Source organism: Accipiter gentilis, unplaced genomic scaffold (genome assembly GCF_929443795.1).
Source record: "Accipiter gentilis unplaced genomic scaffold, bAccGen1.1, whole genome shotgun sequence".
Taxonomy (NCBI): Eukaryota; Metazoa; Chordata; class Aves; order Accipitriformes; family Accipitridae; genus Astur; species Astur gentilis.
In genome coordinates this window covers 1995117-2017190 of record NW_026060824.1, presented here as the reverse complement: position 1 = coordinate 2017190, position 22074 = coordinate 1995117, and the positions used below count along the sequence as shown (strand labels likewise).

The window sequence follows — 22074 nt, the reverse complement described above, 5'->3', positions numbered from 1 at the left end:
AAACTCCTGAGGTCCCTTCCAGCCTGAATGATGCTGCCCTTCTTTCCCCTTCATGCATTCAAATGAGGGAGAGCTCTAAGCATCTCCCTGACCATAGAAATAATTCACATCAGGTGCAGAGATGATTTATATGTGCCCCCATACATACAGCCCTGACCATATCTGGTATCCATCAATATGTGTTTTTGAGATTTCCCCAGGTCTATCAGTATCTATTAAAAAAAAAAACAAAAGGAAAAAAAAAGAAGCATTGACTCTTCCAAAACATAAATATATGCAACACAGCAGTCCACATCTTTGGTAGCAGACTGGAAGTGGTGGCAGGGGTAGCGGGGCATCCTGCTGAAGTGAAATAAGTTGAGTTTTGATTTTGAGGTGGCAAAAGGAGGACAGGTATTTTAGTGCTTGCATACAGAGAGAAATAGAAGATTCAAGCAAGTGTGGGGTTGTAATAGTTTGGGTGCAGGAGGAGCATGATCAGTGTATTGGAAGAAGGCAGACAGGTTGTGGGCAACTCACAGGCCTTGACCAATCCTTGCTTAACCACAGCTTTGTGTTTGAAGCAACAGCCAGTAAGGACAGAAGGGCATCAGTATGGCTTGGGAGTTCCCAAGGTCCAAGTGTGGTGGGGAAAAGGGGATGCAGCTAAAGTCTGCCGGGAAACCAGCACAGGCATAGGACAGTGTAGGACAGCCTGCAATGGGGATGATCAAGGACATTGCTGAGCTCTGGTGCTGCAATGGAGGATACAGGGTCTGCCCAGGGAGCAGCCGGGAGGATGAGGACTATGTCCCCTGTATGAAGGGGAAGCTTGGATTTGTTGGGGTCCTCTATGTGACAGACAACAGGTTGGACTAGCTTTTGTCCTTTAGGATCAGAGGAGTCAGCAAGAGCTGTGACCTTGTGTTGGAAGTTGTAAACTGCTTGCTCAGGGAGAGGAAACAGAAAAAGTCTTTTGTCAGCAACCCCAGGAAGTCTCCAGGTTCATGAGCAGGCTCTGTGGAGGGTGGGTGAGGAGGCAACGAGGCACTGGAGGTGTAAGGACCTCATGTCCTTTTGCATGTACAGAGTGTTTACTGCTGGTGACCACATCCTATGATCAGTACTGGGCTGTGTGCCACCTCCTGCCCTCTACAAGACTCAGGAACTGACAGCTCTATCTCCTTTGCTAGGGGGATTTCTGTCAGCTACAGTAATCATTTCAGTCATGACCCAGATACTGTTCTGTGGCCCCAGTGGAGTGGACCATTTCTTCTGTGATTTCACCCCATTGCTGGAGCTTTCACACGCTGGCAATATGACACTCATGCTCTTTGTTATCATGACCTGCTTTTTAGATCCCATTTTCCCCTTCCTGTTCACATGGTCATCCTGTGTGCATCAGAGCTGCCACCCTGAGGAACGTCTCCCATCCAGCACGGGCAGGCAGAAAGACTTCTCCACCTGCTCCTGCCACCTCACTAGTGCCACGCTTTTCTACGACACCCTCATCCTTGGGTGTGTGATGCCCAGAAGAACCCTCCTGAGAGAGGCTGACAAAGCCCCTTATCTACACCATCCTCACATCCCTGTTCAATCCTCTCATCTACAGCCTGTGGACTAGAAAGTTTGGGGGAGGGGGACACTGAGAAAAATGCTCAGGGAAGCTGTGAGCTGCACAGAGAGCCCATGGGAGTTGCTGGCCTGCAGGAAGAGATCACTTCTGGTTCTCTTTTGAACCAGCCCAGAGGACCTGGCCTGGCATGTGTGGTGTCCTGGGCACTCCCCAGCAAGTGTGGGATATAAAGACAGCTTTTGGTGTGCGATGCAGCAGAGAGGTGCTGGTGGAGCTGGCTGGTGTCATCCTGAGGCCTCTCTCAAACATCTTGGAAGGGGCAGAGAGAGCAGGGTGTTTCCAAGATCCTCAGAAAAGGCAAATCTCAAGCCCATCTTCAAGAAGGGCAAAAAGGAGGATTGGGAGTGTTACAGGTTGGCCAACTTCATCTCAGTCCCTGGCAAGGTGACAGGGAAAATGATCTTGCAGCCATCTCCATTGCTTGAAGAACAAGAAAAGGATTGCTGAGTCCATGTGGGAGGGGAAAGGAGGGCATGCTGTGTATGTGGACTTTTGCAAGTCCTTGGTTTCCTATAGTCTCCTTAGAGCAGATTGTTGACATCTTGACTGAAGACTTTGACGATGCAGTGCATGGGAAGTTGGCCGGACGATCAGGAATTAATTCCATCAGTGGTACAAAGTCCTCTGAGAAGCCAGCAGCATCCCTCCGTGATGAGCAAAATTTCATAAAAGATCTTTAAAAGCTGGAAATCAAGACTTTTTCTGCTATTACATAGATTTCTTTTTGTGCATAGGCTTCCACATTGTTTTAAAATTTACATTCTGCTCTTGATTCAGTTGTCTGCACAGAGGTGGCCATGGCATCCAAGCTGTCCTGTGGTAACTAAAGCAGCCATTTGGGAAAAGTGATGCAGGAATCCTTCGGATGTATAAGTGGGTTTGCAGGCAGGGAACCTCGAGGGTGGTGCAGGGCATCACCTTCCTCCAGTGCTGCTGGGTAGGCTGTGAAGAGGTCTCTCAAGCACGGCAGACAGTATATCCCCTTGGATGGTGGCTGTGAGGTCACTTCTGACTGGTCAGCAGCAACAGGGAGAGAGATACTCTGAGGTCATGAAGGTCATCAGGAAGCTGCCCTCAACAAGATGACTCATTTGGGGAGGGCAGGAGGAGCCTGGGCAAAAGAAATGGGAGATTTGGGGCAGGGAAGAGGACCTTGACCAACAGACATGAAAGATTTTGAAGAGGTAAAATGGGTTAAGGACGTTGCTGTGAAAACACTGACTGTGAAAAAGTTCCTGCTAAGCCTTTACGCTATCTCTACCTAGTAGCCTTAAGCCCTAACCCTACGCCTAAACACAACTTCTTCCCATGACAGTAATCCACTGTTACTAACCTAACTGAGCTTAGGCTATCCCTAACCTCAAAGCTGACATCTAAGCCAAATCCCAAACCCATAAACCCTTACGCTTACACCTACCAGGTTGCTCAGCCTAGTCCCTAGCCTCTACCCCTAGTCTTAACATGTTGGCCTTAATCCTAGCCCTCACCCCAGACCTAAACAAAACCCTAACCCACCATGCTAGCCCGCACCTTAATCACTAGCCAGGGAACCTCAGCAGAACACCAACCTCTCTGCCTAAGCTTTTGCCTAATCCCCAACCCTGAAAGGTAAGCTCTAATCCCTAAGCTCCAACCTGAACACTGAATCCCTGAAGCTCACTTTCCCATGCTCTACTGCCCTCATCTTGGTCACCTCTCCTCAACCTTACTTAAGCTGTTTGGACCCGTGGGACCGGGAAAGGGATTGTGAGGTCCCAGAAGAGTTGCATGGCATTGGGAGAGGAATGTGAGGTGACCTGTATCTGATGAGCTCGTAGGCCACAAGGAGGAGATGGGTGGGAATGGCTTTGGTGAGGTCAGCTGTGCCTCAGGATCTCATGGGACAGCAGGAGGCACAAGGCTGGGAAGGTGGCTGGGAGGTCCCTTCTGTCCTTGAAGTTGATAGGCCAGCAGCAGGAACAAGGCTGGGAAAGGGACTGTGAGGTCACTTCTTTCTGAAGGAGCTGATAGGTCAGCCCTTGACTCATGGCTGGGATATGTGCTTTTATGCTCACATCTGCCAGTGCCTCTGGCAGACCAGCAGAAGCATGTTGATTGTGAGAATCCCTTTCCGTAAGTACCTGGTAGGCCCGTCCAGGACAAGGCCTCGGATATGGGTTCTCACACCTCTTCTGCCTGAGTACATGACGGGACAGCAGCAGGCACGTGGCTTGGTGGTTGTTCTGTACCTGGAGGTTCTGGTTTCTTACGTCCCCAGTAAGAAAGGCACGCAGCCTCTGTGCAGTATCATTTAAAATGCCGTTTGATAGAGCAAACACTACAAACAGTGAATAAGGCCAACTGCATACAGGGCTGTATTAGTAGGAGTGTGGCCACCCAGGCAAGGGTGTTCTCATCCCTCTGGCCTCAGCACTGGTGTGGCCAAATCTGGAGTAGTGTGCCTGGGTGTGGAGTTCTTACCCAGTCTGTAGGAGCGGGGAAGAACTGGAGTGGTCCCAGAGGACATCTGCCAGGATGGGGCCTCTTTGGAGAGGCTGAGGGACTTGGGCTTCTTTCGCCTGGTGAAACGGAGGCTCAGGACACTATAGTAGTAGAGTGAAGCTGCTTGAAGGGTGGCTTCAGAGATGATAGAGCTTTTCTTGGTAGTGGGAAGAGAAGGAAATTTGCGCAAAGTGCAGCTTGGAAGGTTCAGACTGGATGTGTTGAGAAAGAAATGCCACTCAAAGGGTAGCCTTGTGGTGCAAGAGGTCACCCAGAGAGAGCCCAGATCAGCCCATGGCCTTGTGTTTCAAGGAAAATCCAGCCAGGCTGGAGAGACATCCGTGAAGGAACAGAAATGCTGGGGTGAGACCTAGGTGGGAAAGCAAGATGGACATCAACAGCCTGAAGGGAAGGAGGTAAGGCATGGGACAGATTATGACAGCCTGCAGGAGAGATGGCCAAGTGCTCTGGCAAGGCTGAGAAGCCAAACAGGTCCAAGGGATTTGTCACCTTGGATTTGACAGTAGCTTCTGCCACTGAGGCCTACCAGGTAAAACTTGTTTTGAGGCTCTGGACTTAGTTTCTTCCTCACCACTGCTTGGGGAAACCAGGATACACTGTGCAGTTTTCCTACACTTGGCATTGCTCACCCTCACACCCTGCTGCCCCCAGGAAGAGCCCTGACACACCTGTGAGGGACAGGATCTGTCTTCCCAAGGCCTGCAGATCAGGGATTGGCCTTTCTGCTTCATAAAACAAAGCAAATCTTTTCTCAGCATTGTAGCCACCTTCACAGTGCTTTTGCCTACCTGCAATCACAGCCTCCAAGTATCTGCTCTAACGAGTCCCTGGGGAGGCTTTGTCAGGAATGGCCCTCAGTGGGGCCTATTAATGCTTCAAGGTACTTTGTTTCTGACTTTGACTTCTTGAGAAGTTTCTTTCAGTCTGCTCTCAGTATCTTAGGTTCATGGACTCAGCCTCAAATACACCATGGGGCTCATTAGGATACAGAAAGTTCTTACGAGACTTGTTTCTTCCTGCAACTTTCTCCTAGTCTGCAAGACTTGTACAGCTTATTAGAAAAATGTCATATTGTAGTTAAGGAGGAAGATTTCAAACTACACCTATACCCATGGTTTTGGTTTTTTTTTTAAAGAACAGTTTTTGTTACTCTTCAGTTTAGAGAAGAGGTGATAGAAGCATTCTCCAAGTGATAATGATCCAGAGTGTCTCCTCAGGAGGTCTGGACAGCTACAAAAAGCAGTCCCTTGAGGTCTGACACTGTATGGACACCCTTGCTCCTCACCTCTCAAACCTCAGCACTTCTGACATTGGCCACCTGGGGCTTACATCTCTGTTCCTTGCCTCAGACTTCTCCACTGATCTCTACAGCTGGAGGTTACAGCTCCTTTGCACCATCTCCCCCCTGCTCTCCTTAGAGAACTGGCTGCACACAGGCCCAGAATAAATATTCCTATTTGCAAGCAAAGCAAAGAAAATCATGAAGAAATTTCATAAACAATAAGTCGCACTCCTCAACAACTTCAGAAGTACAAGCTGCCCCTAATGAGGCTGCCTTTCTACACGGGCTAATCTTATGAGAAATGTTTGTGTTGGAGATGAAAAAGTTAGATATAAACACAGTTAAAGAATTGGCTAAAGAGACTATTAGACTACTGGTAGACAGGCAAGCTTGTAACTCCCTGAAGCTCAAAGCAGCTGCATAGCGGGAGAGGTATCTGAATAAACAAAGAGCAAGGGAAGGAGAGAAGTGGAGCATCATGGAAAGGGCCTTTGCCTAGGCAGTCTGCATCTGAAAAGATGACTTTCACAGATGCTCATTTTGCCACGACAGCTGCAACTACATGAAAGACTAAAGAAACTAAATACACCGAAGAACAGGCAGAATAGTGGTAACAAAGTTACATGGGAGGACTAATATTTCTTTGGAATGTCCTCTGTAAAGGGTCATGGAATTGGTAGGGGCCTCTTGAGAGTGAGGACAAACCAAAGTTGCACCCATCTTCTAAAGAGGCCAGAAGTGCAACCCAGGGAGCCACAGGCTGTACAAGGTCACTTGGAGATGGAGGGATCTCAGAGCTGCCAGGTTCCTCTGAAGATTTAAGGCCTCTGAGACAGCAGCAGAAGATAACAGTTTTGAACTGGCCTAGCCTTTAGATCCTTTCACATGTAATGGCTATGCTCCCCCAGTTCAATCATTGGCACCTGGAAACCAGCCCTGCTTTTCCTTCCTCTCCTCCCAAAACCTGACCAAGGGATGAAAGGAAGGAAGGAAGGAAGCAGAAAGGCCCTAGGCCTCCATGAATCAGCTGGGTTCTGACACTTAGAGGGCCACAGAGTCCTTCCCTTGTGCAACCCATAAAGAATCAAGATGGGAAGTGAGCCTGCAAATCTGAATCAACAAGGTCCATGGACAGGCAAGGCTGTGTCTATGGTTGTGTCTGGAGACCAGTAGCCCTACAGCATAGATCAAGCTGGGGCTGAAACTCAGGCCAAGGCTTCAATTGTCTCCTGGGCCCATGCACACAGGTGTGGGTGGAGGCCGCAGGTGATGCTGCTCAGGGCCCTGACACTGCCATCTTAGACCCCACCTGCCAGTGCCCTCAATAGGCCAAATTCTCATTCCCTGATGTGCAGGGTCTGCTCTCTGCTACTCTTCTTTTCCCATCTCTGGGGATCTGGGGGACCAAAATTTCATGGTCACTATGGCCAAAGCTGACAATGGACTTCACATCCCTGACCAGCTCTTCCTCTTCTGGGACTTGCAGGTCCAGGTGAGCATCAGACTGGATGGCCTACTTAGAAGCTGACCCACAAGGAAGCTCCCACCTAATCAGTTGCCTGTCCCGCATAGAATGTCCACACATATCTGACCTGCCCTGACATCACACAAGGAATCCCCCACTTCTCCTCTGTCAGTATCTCCGAAGCATGTTGTGTCTCCATTCACCAATTAACCCATGGGAGCTATCCTTCCTCACCTCAGGTTATACCACTTATCTCACAGCTCTGCCATGGTATGCAGAGCTCTCCCTGTCCACGCCCAAGGTGTTAGGAATTGATGCCCATTAGGACTGCAGCACCTCAGATGTGGCACCAGGGCCAAGGGCAGACTTGTAACAAGGAAAGCTTCTACCATGTGATGGGAGCCCTTGTCTAGAAAGGCTATGCTTCTCAGCAGAGACATGACAGAATAGATGGCAGGTGGCAACATCATGATGAATGAGGTTCCCATAAAGAGCAAAATCTGCAGTCCCCATGGCCAGAGAGAAAGACACCTGGGTTATGCAGCCCTGGCAGGAGAGGGGTTTGCTGTCCCAGGCAACTCTGCAGCACTGTGGGACTTGTGCCAGTGGTGAAGGTCATCTTCAAGAAAGACAAGTCCCACGGAGAGGACAGCCTGTGATCCAACCACACTGTGGACATCATGCTGGAGTCAACCACCTAGATAGCAGCTCCACAGAGAAGGACCTTGAGGTCCCAGAGGACCCAAGCTGTTGAGCATGATCATGCAATGCACCCTCATGGTGAAGGCCAACAGCCTCCTGGGTTGCATTAGGAAAAGCATTGCTGGCAGATGGATGGAAGTGATCCTTCCTCTCTACTGAGCACTGCTGAGGCCACAGCTGGAATTCTGTGTCAAGCGCTGGGCTGTCCAGTGCATCGTACTTGTTGACCTACTCAAGCAAGTCCAGCAAAGGGCCACAGAGCTGGTTTATGGGACTGAAGCATCTTTCCTAGGAGGAAAGGCTGAGAGATGTGGGACTGTTCAGCCTGGAGAAGAAAAGGCTGAGGAGGATCTTATTGATGTGTATAAAATTCCATCTGAACCCAAGGAAAAACTATTTGACCGTGTGGGTGGTTTAACACTGGAACAGGCTGCCCGGAGAGGTTGTGGAGTCCCCCTCCATGAAGTTATTCCATACTCACCTAGATAAAGTGCTGAGCAACATACTCCAGCTGAGCCTTCCTCAGCTGAGGGGGTTGAACTGGAGGGTCTCCAGAGGTCCCTTCCAATCTCAACATGTCAGTGATTCTCTGAGTATAAAGGAGAAAGGTAATACAGAAAGAAATGAACACCACTTAGCCTTGACCACAACTATTGTGGGATCCCGTGGAGGAGACCCAAGCTTGAACAGGGGGAGAACTGTGAGGAGGAAGAGTTGTTCTTTTGTGACTGTTAACCCCCTCTTCACCATCACCCATGCTCCTCTTGGGTCTGGGATGATTAGAAGAATTTGAAGCAAGGGAGTAATTTGAGCCTGGGGGAAAGTGTGAGGGCAATGGACTTGAATAAGTTTGCCATGGTTTCTCACAATCCAAACCTTTTTTACATGGCATAAATTAAATTGATCTTCCCCAAGTCAACTCTTCTTTGCCTGTGACAGTAATTAGTAAGTGATGTCCCTGTCTTCATGGTGACCCATGAGCTATTCCATCTTATTTTCTCCCTTCGTCCTTGTAAGTTGGAGGTGTGACTGGGCAGCTGGGTGGGGGTTAGGGTACTGCGCAAGGCTAACCCACTACAGGATGACCACCTCAGGACTGCTGTGTCCAGTATGGGGTCACCACCACAAGGAAAACCCTGACAGAGTGGAGAGAAAGTTGCAGAGGCCAGAAGGATGGTTGGGGCCCGGAGCACATTGTGTACAAGGAGAGGCTGAGAATGCCGGGGTTTGGAAAAATCCCTCAGAGCCAAACACTGGAGGAAGGACCCAGGCCAGGTGGTGAGAACTCTGTCAGTGGAGATTTTCAACATCTGTCAAGACAAGCACCTGATCTAGCTGGAGGTGTCTGAGAATGGGCTTGGCTGAGAGTCTCGCTGTGGCAAGAGCTATGGGACTTGATGTGTAATGAGTGTTGGTAGGAAACTGGTTCCCTTTGTATGTATAATGGCAGTAGAGCTGGGTATCCTAGAGACCTGGAGGAAGACAGGGGTGACCATGCAGCAAAGGTCCTTCCTCAGGGTTGGGCTGTATGGCCACTCACTCTCTGGCTCTTCTTTGTTCATACAATAGGTGATCCCAAACACTGACTGCATTTGCCCCTTCTCTGTCCCCACCAGCCCCCACGACCCAGGGCAGCATGACAGTCCTGGCCCTGGAGCTCCTCAGCCAGCTCTTGCATCTCTTCAGCCTCTTTCCCTTGTGCCAGATGGGTTCCCGCTGCCTGTCCTGTGATTGCAGAGTCCTCCTTTCCCTCTGAATACTTGGAATTAACACTTTTGTGTGATTCCACCTGGGCAATCTCTCACTTTGTGGAGCTCCAGTCACAGGCCAGGCTCACGCTGCCCATGGAGATCACCTGGGATATCCAGGCAGCTACAGATTCCCCTCCTGGAGGATGGCTTCTGCCCTGTCACATGTGGGAAAGGGCTGGGCTTGTATCTCAGTGACCGTTCACCATCTCCTCTGTTACCAGGCACCAACAGGTGAGTCCTAAGTCCACGCCTCTAGCAGGTCACAAGATGACAATGAGTTTTTTGCCCTTGAAAACATGGATCAATAGGCCTTTTTGAAGTGCAGTATCTCGGGCCTGTTCCTGACACGAGGCTTGGAAAAACACCCCTACTATCAGGCAGTGCACAGGGAAGATCCCTTTTTATTACAGAGATGCTGTGAGGGAGTCAGCTTGGACCCAGTGTTACAAAGACACATTCTTCTATGGTCCTCCAGGTGAGACAGAGGAGGTTCATGCTTCACATGAAGTACGGGAAGTCCAAGTATTGGTCTACGAACATGAAACCCCAAAGAGCAATAACAGCAACAATAATGAAACAAAGCATGGGCCTAGTATGGGAGTCACTTGTGGAAAAAGACTGGAAGTTTACTGGTATTGAAAAATGTCCATGAAATCACTTTCCTCAGGGCATTTTTGAGCTCCCTGTTTCTCCTGCTATTGATGAGGGAGTTCACAACTGGAGGCACCAGCGAGCACAGCACTGCCACCACTAGATCCAGGGATGGGGAGCAGATGGAAGGGAGCTTCAGATAGGCAATCATGCCAGTGCTGACATACATGGAGACCACTCAGCCCACAAGGCAACAGCCCTAGCCAAGAGAACAAGGACCTCAGTTCTGGGTCCCAGCCCTACCAAAGCCCTTGGCTTTCCCCACCACAGGCTGTCCTATACTGCCCTATGTCAGTGAATATTTCTCTGCAGATTTTAACTCTCCTCCCTGCTTCCCCAACTCACTCTGACCCCATGATATCCCAAGGTTTACTGAAAACTCTCTGTCCTCACTGTTCTTCAAACATAAAGCTGCAGTTTTCTGAGGGTTAGACAATGTCTCTGAGTTCCCCCAAACCCATCTGTCTTCTTTCAAAGCCTTGTTTATGTTCCTCTAGCACCCAAGATGTGCTCCTCTAGCCCCAGGCTCGCCTGAATTCTTACATGCACAGCTCTCTCCCCTCACTACCTCGTGTCTCACAAACCCTTCCTTCTTCCCCCGCAGTGATGAATCTTCACCCCAGGAGGTCTGTGCATCCTCCACACTCATAGATGTTTCCTGAGGTCCACCCAAGTCTGGGAAGTGAAGCAGGAAAAGAGCAAGGTCAGCTCATTTGGCATGATAGCCACCCTCAGCAGCGGGCATTCTCCATTTTCTAGGCATGCACATATGATAGAATAATCTCTTTCATCCCTGACTTGCAGAAGAAGGGTCTTCCTTCCTGACATCTTCCCAGGACACACCTCCTCCTCTTCCCCATCCACAGACATCCACTGCTTTCCATTTCTGGCCTCAGAGAGAGTTTCAGGATTTGCTAAAGCCATCAGTCACCTCCTTGTTTCTCACTGACATCCCTTGACCCTGTCTCTGAGCCCTACACATCGCCCATCACTGCTGCTCAGACCTGCTCACTCTTCAGAAGAGGCCTTGAGATTCTTGCATATTCCTGGAGCTTATTAACTCTCTTCCTGGCTTTCTCCAGAGCTCACGGCAAACGTTGTTGTCTACAACAGGGCCTTTATGACCATCTTTTATGAAATCATTCTCTTTTTAATATATTCTCTGCAGAAAGAGGAGCCAGAGAACAGCACCAAAGACACCACAACAGAATCTGAGTGAAGTGCCAGTAAGAAGCAGCTGAGCAACACCCAAGCCTCTGGTTTCCTGGCAAGGAGTCTCTCCTGTTTGTCACCTCTTCTCATGAAAGGAACAGGAAAACTGTCCATCCCATGGAGCTCTGCAGAAGGAAGATTGAGCTGTACATAGTGTGAGGCATTACAAGTGGGATGAGCAGGTAGACATGAATTTTGTAGGAAAGGCTTTGCGAGGGAGTACGCTGATGTCACCCAGATAAGGAAGTGGAGGCTGGGTCGTCTGCTGATGTGATGGTTACAAGTGTCCTGGGATAAAAGAACGTGGATGAGAGCAGGTGGGAGAGATCTGGTTTGCAGAGATTTGAGGTAGTACTTTCCGTGCCTGAGTAGCCTGAGTTTTAGAGCCAAGGAAAAATATAGAAGCTCTCAAGAACCTTTTGGAATTAGTGGAACTATCACTACTAGCAGTAAGAGGACAGTGCTGAAAGGGAACTCCTTTGTATTTAAAATTATGAACTAAAGGTTTTTAATTTTCTTTTTACATGACAAAAATAGCTATGCGTTCTCAGTGATTAGCCTCTGGTGTACAATTCTTAGAACAAGTGTCCATGATGGCACCTTCTGCAGCTTCTTCATGGCCCCTGTCAGCATGCTGTCCCAGTGCTGGCCCAGCCCTACTGCCCATAAATGGACCCACGGTCCCACTATGAAGGCACAGCACGGGATAGGGGAGAGTCAGGGTTGTAGACCTTCCCACCATTGTGACCCCAATGATGGCTTTCAGATCACAGTTCTGCCATGATCTTCATACTTTGCAGCTTCCCCAGCAGCCGACCCATGCCCTGCTGCAGCATTGTCCCAAATGGGGTTTTGCAGACAGCTCTGCTCCAGGGTCCACCAGGGTCTGGGGAAGGAGAGAAGCTGGGCAGGTCTGTCTGTTCTCCCAAACCAGCCGTTGGATCAGCAGGAAGATAGAGATGGCCTCAGCAAAACTCACCCGTAAACCTGGAGTGACCAGCAAGAGCTGGAAATGGCTAATGAGAGATGCTTGGGGTGACAAAGACCCTGAGCCAAATTTGCCGTCTGTCCACACCACCAAGTGTACAGAGCAGACTCTTCTCCCAAACACCTGCATGTCTTCCATGCTTTCAGTAAGCCCTGCCTGTGCACCAGAAAAACCCAGTGTCAGTCCTCACAATGCATGGTCACACACTACAAGCTATACACGTATATTGTTCTCTCCTGGGCACTTTCCAGGCAAAAAGGCTCAACCTAAACTCTTCCCACTGTTCTTGACCTCTCTCCACCTCCGCCGCCCTCTCCCCACCACAGCCCAATCTGTGCTGGCCCCACAGCAGTGCCCACCACAGGGTGCGGCAGAGCTCTGGGCACTCACATCACAGCCGCAGACCCTCTGAAGGGCACAGCAGCTCCTCAGGAGTGGAGAGGGCTGAGTCCCAGGGCTGGGGGCATCTGTGGCACAAGGCCTGAGGAGATCCCTTGTATGATAGAAATGCTGCAGTGGAGGCCAGCTCTGTCACACAAGTGGCCACTGCTTGTCCTTGCCTGTGGTCACAGGCCTGCCACAAAGCAGGACTGTAGCCATGCTTGAAGAGCACTCAGGCCTTCCACCAACCAAAGGGTTCAGAAGGAAAGCATGGAAGTGGGAAGAGAGCAGCTCAGGAAAGACCAAGCGCTGGTGCTCCCAGGCAGTGCTGCTGTGCCGGGACTCTTTTCTTCTTCCCCTCTGCACATGGGCACTGCTCCCTGGAGCTGCAGAGAAGGTCTTGGAGGAAGGATCTCAGAAAAACAAGTCACTGCAGGGCCATTTATTTTGTTTAAACTCACAGAGGGTACGGCTCCTCATTTGCACAGTGTACAGGTCACACAAAAGCTGGATAGGCTGTGAAATAGAAACCAGTAAAAAGAGAGACATTTCTTTGTGGAAAGCATTCAGATAAGTAAACTAAAGCAAACCAAACCAAACCAAAAAAAAAAAACCCAGAAGAATTAAAGAAGCCACTAAACCCAAAATCTTTGTAAAAGAAACACCAGAAAGACTAGGCCTGTAGTGAGATATTTTATGAGTCCTATGAAAAGGACAAGTAGTTTATTCCTACTCAAAAGCATCCAGTGATTAGTTTTCTCAGGGCATCCTTGATCTCATGGTTTCTCATGCTGTAGATGAGGGGGTTCACGGCTGGAGGCACCACTGAGTACAGAACTGCTACCGCCAGGTCCAGGGATGGCGAGGAGATGGAGGGGGGCTTCAGGTAGGCAAACATGACAGTGCTGAGAAACAAGGAGACCACAGCGAGGTGAGGGAGGCACATGGAAAAGGCTTTGTGCCGTCCCTGCTCAGAGGGGATCCTCAGTACCGCCCTGAAGATCTGCACATAGGACAGCAAAATGAAAACAAAACACCCAAATCCAAAACAGACAGCAACTACAAGTACCCCAGCTTCCCTGAGGTAGGCATCTGAGCAGGCGAGCTTGAGGATCTGGGGGATTTCGCAGAAGAACTGGTCCACAGCATTGCCTCGGCAGAGAGGTAGTGAAAATGTACTGGCAGTGTGCAGCACAGCAGCGAGAAACCCACTGCCCCAGGCAGCTGCTGCCATGTGGACACAAGCTCTGCTGCCCAGGAGGGTCCCGTAGTGCAGGGGTTTGCAGATGGCGATGTAGCGGTCATAGGCCATGACAGTGAGAAGGAAATACTCTGCTGAGATCAAAAAGATGAACAGAAAGACCTGTGCAGCGCATCCTGCATAGGAGATGGCCCTGGTGTCCCAGAGGGAGTTGGCCATGGCTTTGGGGACAGTGGTGGAGATGGAGCCCAAGTCAAGGAGGGAGAGATTGAGGAGGAAGAAGTTCATGGGTGTGTGGAGGCGGTGGTCACAGGCTACTGTGGTGATGATGAGGCCGTTGGCCAGGAGGGCAGCCAGGTAGATGCCCAGGAAGAGCCAGAAGTGCAAGAGCTGCAGCTCCCGTGTGTCTGCAAATGCCAGGAGGAGGAACTGGGTGATGGAGCTGCCATTGGACATCTGCTGCCTCTGGGTGTGGAGCACTGAACAAGGAGGCAAGGGCAGAGACAAGTTAGGCCATTATTCTCGGACCAAAATCAAAGCCATTTCTCATAATACATGTTCACTGCCTTTTTTCCATTTCAATGAGATCTCTGTTCAGCTCTGTGGATGGAGCTCTGTTGCTGGCTGAGTGTGCTGTGAGGAGTAGGACTGCCTAATGGGTGCCAAGGAATCAGACCTGCTCTGCAGCAGTGGGTTCTGGGAATGGTGTCAGTCAGTCCTGGTGTTTGAATTGGTGAGATGAATCTGCTCCTAAAGTAAAAGTGCTTGTCTACATCTGCACTCCCAGGGCTAAGAAAACACAACTAAAGCATTGTTTGAGAGAGAGGGGAGTTTTTACAGCTCTCCCCCATCACACCTGGTAATATTCTTGGATTTCAGAAACCCTCATCATTTCTGCTTCACTCAGAGAAAACAAAGTGTGTCCTGCGAGGAAAGAGTACTGCCTGCAGCTTAGTGCAGAGTGAGGAGAGCTTTTCTGTCACTCTGTCTTGTTGCCTGCTACCCTGAGCTCTCACATTACTGAGTTGGAGTGAATTCACACCCTGTGTTAACCTGAAAAGACTCTGGGCACTACTGAAATCAGTGATACCTACTGTCCAACAACAAGTGGCTCCCTCTTTCTCAAGGACTCCGCACCCCACCTCTTGCCAAGGACACACATGGTTCATTTAACAAACCCAGCAGCATTTCCACAACCATAGTGTGTCTGTGCTTCTCCATGCGGCATTCAGAAACACCAAGACGCTATGGGACACATCGGCATCCTGGAGGGCAGCTCACAACTATGAAGGCCACCCCAAGAAAATAGCCAAGTGTCCTGATGATGGTAACTCAGGAAGGGAGAGTCAGTTCATTTCCTAGGGAGTGACACAGGCTGCATTGCCCACAGCCCCACAGCTTGGAGGGAAGCTTGGACACCTGTGACTTTGTTCCCATGGACACAGCTGCATGGGAGGACCCACAAGATCAGCCTGTGACTCTGCAGCTGAGACTCAAACCCCACAGAAACAGACAGCCAGAACAAGATAACTATAGCAATAACACACTAGTGGAGAATCAAAAAAAAAATGCAGTGACTGACTGGCTCAGAGAGGCAAAGGCAGAGGCAGCTGGGCAGTCAGGAAAGAGTTACCCTTACCCAGCTGTACATGCCACCTCCCAGGCACCAACACAGCCAGGCAGTTCTTCTCAGTCCCTGTGCTCTACTTCAGGAGGCTCCTATCAGACTTACTGATCCCTCAGAGTGTCACCTCAGGAGTCTCTGACTTGTTCAAGCAAGACAGCTCATTTTCCATTTCCCCTGAAAATTCTCCAAGAGTAGGAAACAGAAAACCAAACTCAGGAAAGCTCCTTGACTTTATAGCAATCCCTGCTTTGACCTTGCCCTTGGAAAGTGCCCTTGGAAATCTCCTGGGGATGATCTGGAGCTGTGAGCAGCCCCGATCCACACAGCACCCTCTTGTCAGCAGAAGGACCCTCCCCTACTGCAAGTTGGTTTTCCACCCACAGCTTCTCCCGACTCTGCTTCTGGAGTTCCCCAGGAAGGCAGAGTACTTTGACCAGCGGCAGAGTCCCTGCCCCAGCACACAGCCCCCTGGCCGCAAGGACCCTGCTCAGAAGGACAGTCCTGGGCACCCCTGGCTGCACACCCACCTTCACACTCTGCAGCCATCCCCGGGTGAAGGCAGCTGACATGCCCTGTCCCTCTGAGGGTGCAGCAGGGAAGCTGTGCTCCAAAGTGCATCCTTTTTCTCTACACTGGAGAAACTGTAAGAGTCCTCCTGAGAGGTTCTCTAGGTTGTGGGATGTGCCAGCTTTAGGAGGTCATTCCAGGAACCACAGCTGCATTGCCCTGCATCAAGACACTTACCCTGTTAAGGGCTGTGAGGTTTTTTTCTCCAGGTCAGCTCTCCTCTCTCCTCCCACCCCACAATGCATTTAACAGCTCTCTCTGCCTCACTTCTCTCACCTCGGTGCCTGTGCTTTGCAGAGGAGCTGCTCCTGGGCAGAGCTGTCTCTCGGCAGTGCTGCCTGCTTACTATGAGCTCCCTCCAGCCCAGGAGCCCAGCCCAGCTCAGCAGCAGAGGACCAGCCCAAGGCATCCCTTTCTCTGCCCCCTCTGGGCTCCCTCCTGGTGTCCCTGGGTCTCCAGGGGAACCTGCTGGGAAACAGGCTGAAGCAAACACTGGTGTTGCCTACCTCATCTAGGGAGAGACACTTCTTTCCTGAAATAAAATTCTCCTCTCAAAGTTACATCTACATGCCACATTTTTTGGTTGTATTGTTAGACAGGATACCCAGAGAGAGGCAGACAGGGATCTCCTTTACCCCTGCTGAGGGAAGGGATCCATGGGTCAATGGAGGCATCTCATCCTGCATTTCTACTGAGGGCATTTGAAGGAGGTTCAACTCCCTCCCATGCACACTACAAAGCCACAGGAGGTGGGATTCCTCTTGCCTCAGTTCAGGTGTGAGCAAAATGGACACCTGCATGTGAGCTCCTTGTCTCAGCTCCCATCTGAAATAATAGAGAGCAAAGGCAGGAGTCAGGTGTTCAGACAGAAATACCTGGTGACATTTGAACTGCCAGAGATGGTCCAAGATACAAGTAGGTAACAGCAAAGTGTAATGGAGAAGTTCATTGACACAGGGCAACCTCTTGGGAATCCTGTATGATTCTGGTGGGAAATTGCCTTGGCCAAGTGACAGGGCAGCTTATGCCCAACTAAAGGCCAAAAGTACCTTCTCCTACTCCTTATCTTCATGGCACTTGATACAGGTATTCATATGAACGACTGCAGTCAAGTACTGTTGGAGCGGCGGAGGAATGCACATAAGTTGACCCAATATGAGTGATAGAAGTGATTCAACTTTATTTGCATGGATAGCTCATGTTTATACAGTTTGCGATAATTATGCCTACTAGTCCTAATATGATTGGTACATTGCTAATGTTTATTCATTACTAAAGCACACCCACTTGTGATTTGCAGCTATGCGTGTTCCGTAACTTTCTCATGGGGAACTTCTTCAAAAGTTACTTGTGAAGTTATGCCAAGGTCACACCGTCCCTGTCTTTCTCCTGATAACAGCGAGACCAGCTGTTGTTTTTCTCCTGATATCAGTAAGGCCAGCTATTTTCGGCCAACGCCTAATCTTGCTGCTCAAACTGACATTCTTTCACACAGAACTCTGCTCGCACAACTTTTCTATAGACCCATGTCCTTTTTCATCAAGCCAATTCCCAACAATTCCCCCTTTTTTCTTTTTGTGCAAGTAGAGCTTGGTGTGTCAGCTTTGAGACTCCTTTTATCATGCGCCCATACACAATTCTAACTATTACACAGATTAATATCAATATACCCAACCACCGTAAGGCTTCTTTAATCCATGCCATTAGCCATGGTGTTATTCCGCCGAATATTGATTGTAACACCCCATCAAACCATTTAGTTTCTTGCTGGATCTTTGTGTATGTTTCTTCAGCCAATTTATCTGTTTGTGTATAGATTGAGGTAAAATTTTAACACCTGCTGTGTTGCCCTTTGCAAAGATCTATGAACACAATTAATTAAACACAGTAGAAACAACATTATACCTAATAAAATACATAAGCACAGAAAAAGAGGTTTGATTAATAGCTTTAGCTAGTGACACCCAAACATTCTTACTGTCCCATGGCGTTAACCGATGTGGATCAATCACCGGTGTCACTGTCATGCTGCTTACTACAGTCAGTGTGTTCCATATCAATCTCAGCATAAGGTTTCAACTTTATGGTTAAATCAGGAACGTATCTGCCAGACATGGATGATGTGATTTTTTTTGTCCAATTGCTGTCAAGGCTTGCCGTCCCGGTGCACTTAGTTGTCTTGTAGAAGTTAAGCTGTCGCTGCCCCTCAATAAATCCAGCAGGGGCTGTAAGTCTGTATTTGTAATACCACAACAAGGTCGAATCCACTGTAGGTCTCCGTTTAAATCTTTCTCCCTCTTTTTGTTTTTGAGCAATCCAGGCTTGCTTAATCACTTGGGATGCCATTTTCCTTAATAAGCTGAACAAGGTAAAACTATTACAATAGCTAAAATCACAGTAACTACAATAATGCCCATAATTCTTTGAGCCAACCTGTTACCCCTAATGACCCAGACCATGAGGACTATGAGGAAGATGAACCATCCATACATTCTTGTACCATCTTGCTCCACGAACTCAGCCCAGCAATCAGTAGGTGCCAGCTTTCTGTGGGCGTCCCCACAGAGGCAACGACGGCCTCACCGTACACCAGCCCGATGCTCTTCGGAAAATCCCGGTATTTATACATTTGCAGAGGAACGGGTTTTAGCACACGTGGCCAGCGGGTGCCAAAAGTCCACCTCAGTTGCAATCTATGACGCATGTGCTCGCTGGCCAGGCGCGCTGCACGAGTCATAGCCATCTTGTCTATTGGTTCATGGGCTTTACGATACAGTTGCGATGCACAGAGAATCTTGACCTGTTATGTTAGCCAAGGTGACCTATACATTAGTTTTCGGCTGAGGTAGTATTCATATTGCCACATCATCTATGATGCTCCAGATGATGATGGTCGTGCAAATCGAACAGGAGTCCGTCGTGGGCCTGTATCTGTGGAAACGCAATCAACCTCGTTCCCAGGTTATTAATGGAAATAGACCTTACCCCTAATTTTGGCTTTAACTAACTTTTACATTTACCCCACACTGTCTTTCCATAATCACGCTATGTTTAATCAAATTATGCTTAACACACTTTTTACCTAAAGCAAGTTCTATATACAATAAGGCACGCTGTTCTAAAAACCTCTCTGAAGGACTCGGTGTCCGCTAGTAATACACTATTAGTTAGAATCTGTCAGATCAGTGGCTTCAGCACCCGCCGGTGCTGTGCCAGTCGCCATTGGGACAATTCTTGGTCCAGCATCAGTGCGAAGCCATGGCTTGACCCACTTAGCCGGGATCTCCCAGTAAGTTTTACTTCTGCTGATCCGCACCATTTCCCAGATTCTGGGTCCTTATACTTTACCATGATTCCTGTACTTTGTTGCATCCTTTCTGCCTGTAAAAGAACATGATGCACTACCATTGGTGGGTCTTTGTGATCACCTGTCAATCTAAGATAATTTAGCACAAATAAGGCTTTGGCCAATCGTTCCTCTGGGAGTAAGCCCTGGGTTCCCCCTTTTTGTTTTTGCAGCATGTTCTTTTAGGGTTTGGTCGGCCCATTCGACAATAGCCTGTCCTGTGGGAAGATGTGGAATACCGGTACCATTTTGAATTCCCCACAAATTACAAAATCGAGCAAATCGTGTAGAACCATAGGCTGGGCCGTTGTCCATCTTAATTTCTTTAGGCACACCCAGTACTGCAAAAGAAGCGTGAAGATGTCATTCAATATGTAAGGCTTTTCCTCCAGTTTGTGCCGTGGCCCACATGGCAGCAGGATAGGTATCAATACACACGTGCACAGAACGCTTTGCACCAAACCACGTGACATGGGTGAAATCCATTTGCCACAACTGCAATGGCAAAAGGCCTCATCAGTTAACCCCACAGCCCAAGCCCAGCCCTTCCTTTTGACAATATGGGCATGCTTTAACGATACCTTGGGCATCAGTAAGTGGTAAGTCAAATTGCTTTGTTAACATCCTAGCGGGTTGGTGCAAGAACGCATGTGATTGCCGTGCTTTGTTGAAAATGATTCCCTGGAGGAGGCTCCCATGGCGCTGCAACCAATTGGTCAGCTCTGCCATTTCCCGTTTCTCATCTGCACAGTGTTCTCATACCCAAGAGTTCTACCAGAGGGGTCATATCGCCATTAGTGATACCGCAAAGATTCCGCACCCACTGGATATCTCCCACAAGCTTCTGGACATCATGTAATGTTGAAATTTCTCATGTTATTTGAACCTTCTGAGGTTTAACATTGCTAGCATCTATGTGCCACCCCAAATACTTCCAAGGTGCTGCCTCTTGCACTTTTTCAGGAGTGATTATTACTCCGCGATGGCTTAAGATGTCCTGCAATTGAGTTAAAATCTCATCCTGTGGCAAGTTACTGAGGTAACTGCTTTCTTACAGGCTCTGATGCCCAGGCCACATACACCTGACACATCGTGGGGGAATTGTGCATTCATTGTGGTAACACGACACAATGGTATCTCTTATAGGGTTCTGCCTTGTTAATTGATGGTACCGAAAAGGCGAACCATTCAGCGCCATCTAGGTGCAATCTTTTAGATCTATAATTAACAAATCCCATTCTTCTGGAAGCATAACTGGAGATGGCAAACCTGGCTGCAGGGCTCCTATACTGTGCATCACCACATTCACAGCTCTGAGATCATGCAACAGTCTCCACTTCCCACTTTTCTTGGGAATGGTAAATATTGATTTATTCCATGGACTAGTAGAAGGAACAACATGTCCCGCTCTCAATTGGTCTTCAACTAACCCTTTTATTTTTAGCAACCTTTCAGAATTTAGCAGCTACTGATCAATCCAAACAGGCTCATCTGTTTTCCAGTTAATTTTCAGAATTGGCTACCCCTCAGTGACTGCTCCTAAACAGGATGCGTCACTAACATTGCCTTCATTTGGCTCAATAAATCACGGCCTACGAGGCCAAACAATTCAGTTAGGGTAGTCATGACATACGGACACGTCGTAATGTGTTCACCATCGGGGAACACAAATGTAATCGGTAGCTGACTTACTAAGGTGGCTTGTGTGCCCCCTATCCCTGCAATACCAAAATTTGGATTGATTGATGGCCATGATGGAGGCCAAATGCATCGTGAAATAATCATAACATCAGCTCCTGTATTGATTGTCATAGGTTTCTTGATGACAACTCCATCAGGCCCTTCCAATTGTGCTACCTTTTCTGGTTTACCTCTTGTTGTGTCCATGGCAAAGTATACCTGCGGTTTCCCTGTGGAGCCGAATCCACCATCTCCACGTTGTACTTCACCTGGGTTCGGAACACACGACCTGAATGGAACTAATTGTGCTATTCTGGTAGCTTTAGGAATAGAAACAGGAGGGATTAAAACATGAATCATAATTTTCACAGTCCCACAATAATCTGCATCAATAAGCCCTGGGAGCACCAGAATTCCTTCTAGAGCTGTTGAAGATTGCCCCATTAAAAATGCACTAAGTCCAAACCCCAATGGTCCCTTTATGTTGACTGCGGTTTCCACATCCACTCCGGAGCTTCCTGCGGTGGCGGATCTGGTGGTTGCGAGGCTGCCTGAGGGCTGGCAGCTCAAGCCCCTTGCATTCGTGTCATCGCGCGAGGGGCCTTCGCGGTCGGTGTAAAGTTTCCCTTCTTCCTGTATTCTTGGTGGTATGGTTATCTTTCTTACACTTGTTGCAGCACTTACTGTTAACAGTACCTGTACATTTGCTCCTAATGTGTCCACGTTTGCCACAGTTAAAACACTTGTCCAAGGGTGTCTTACTGGCCTTGTGTTTCTTTGTAGCTCCTTGGAGAGCTGTGGCAGCGTAGGCTACTTTCTGTGAGTCCACTGATCAATCCATGTATTCTATCATATCAACGACGTCTGCATTTTTCGGCAAATTACACAATGCTTTGCGTGTCTTTTCAGTATTTTCAGCATTTTCAAAAGCGAGTATTTTGAACATGTTTTCTTTCATGCCCTTGTTCATGTCAGGGTGGTCATAAATTGTATTCTCCTGTTTCACCTGGGTAAAAACATGGCTGTACATATTGTCTGGTATGGTAAGAAAAGCTTGATACGCCAAGATCTGTGATAGATGATGAACCTCAGTGATACGTTGTA

At 48.7% G+C, this 22074-nt stretch overlaps 1 protein-coding gene across 1 annotated transcript; it reads right to left on the bottom strand.

Moving 5' to 3' along the window:
- Positions 1-13282: 13282 nt before the first annotated feature.
- Positions 13283-16438, bottom strand: LOC126036828 (olfactory receptor 14C36-like). Its single transcript, XM_049797037.1, has 2 exons — positions 16291-16438; positions 13283-14229 (listed from the first exon to the last, which is right to left on the bottom strand). Coding segments are annotated over exons 1-2 (948 nt in total). The 5' UTR covers positions 16292-16438.
- Between the last annotated feature and the right edge of the window lie 5636 nt (positions 16439-22074).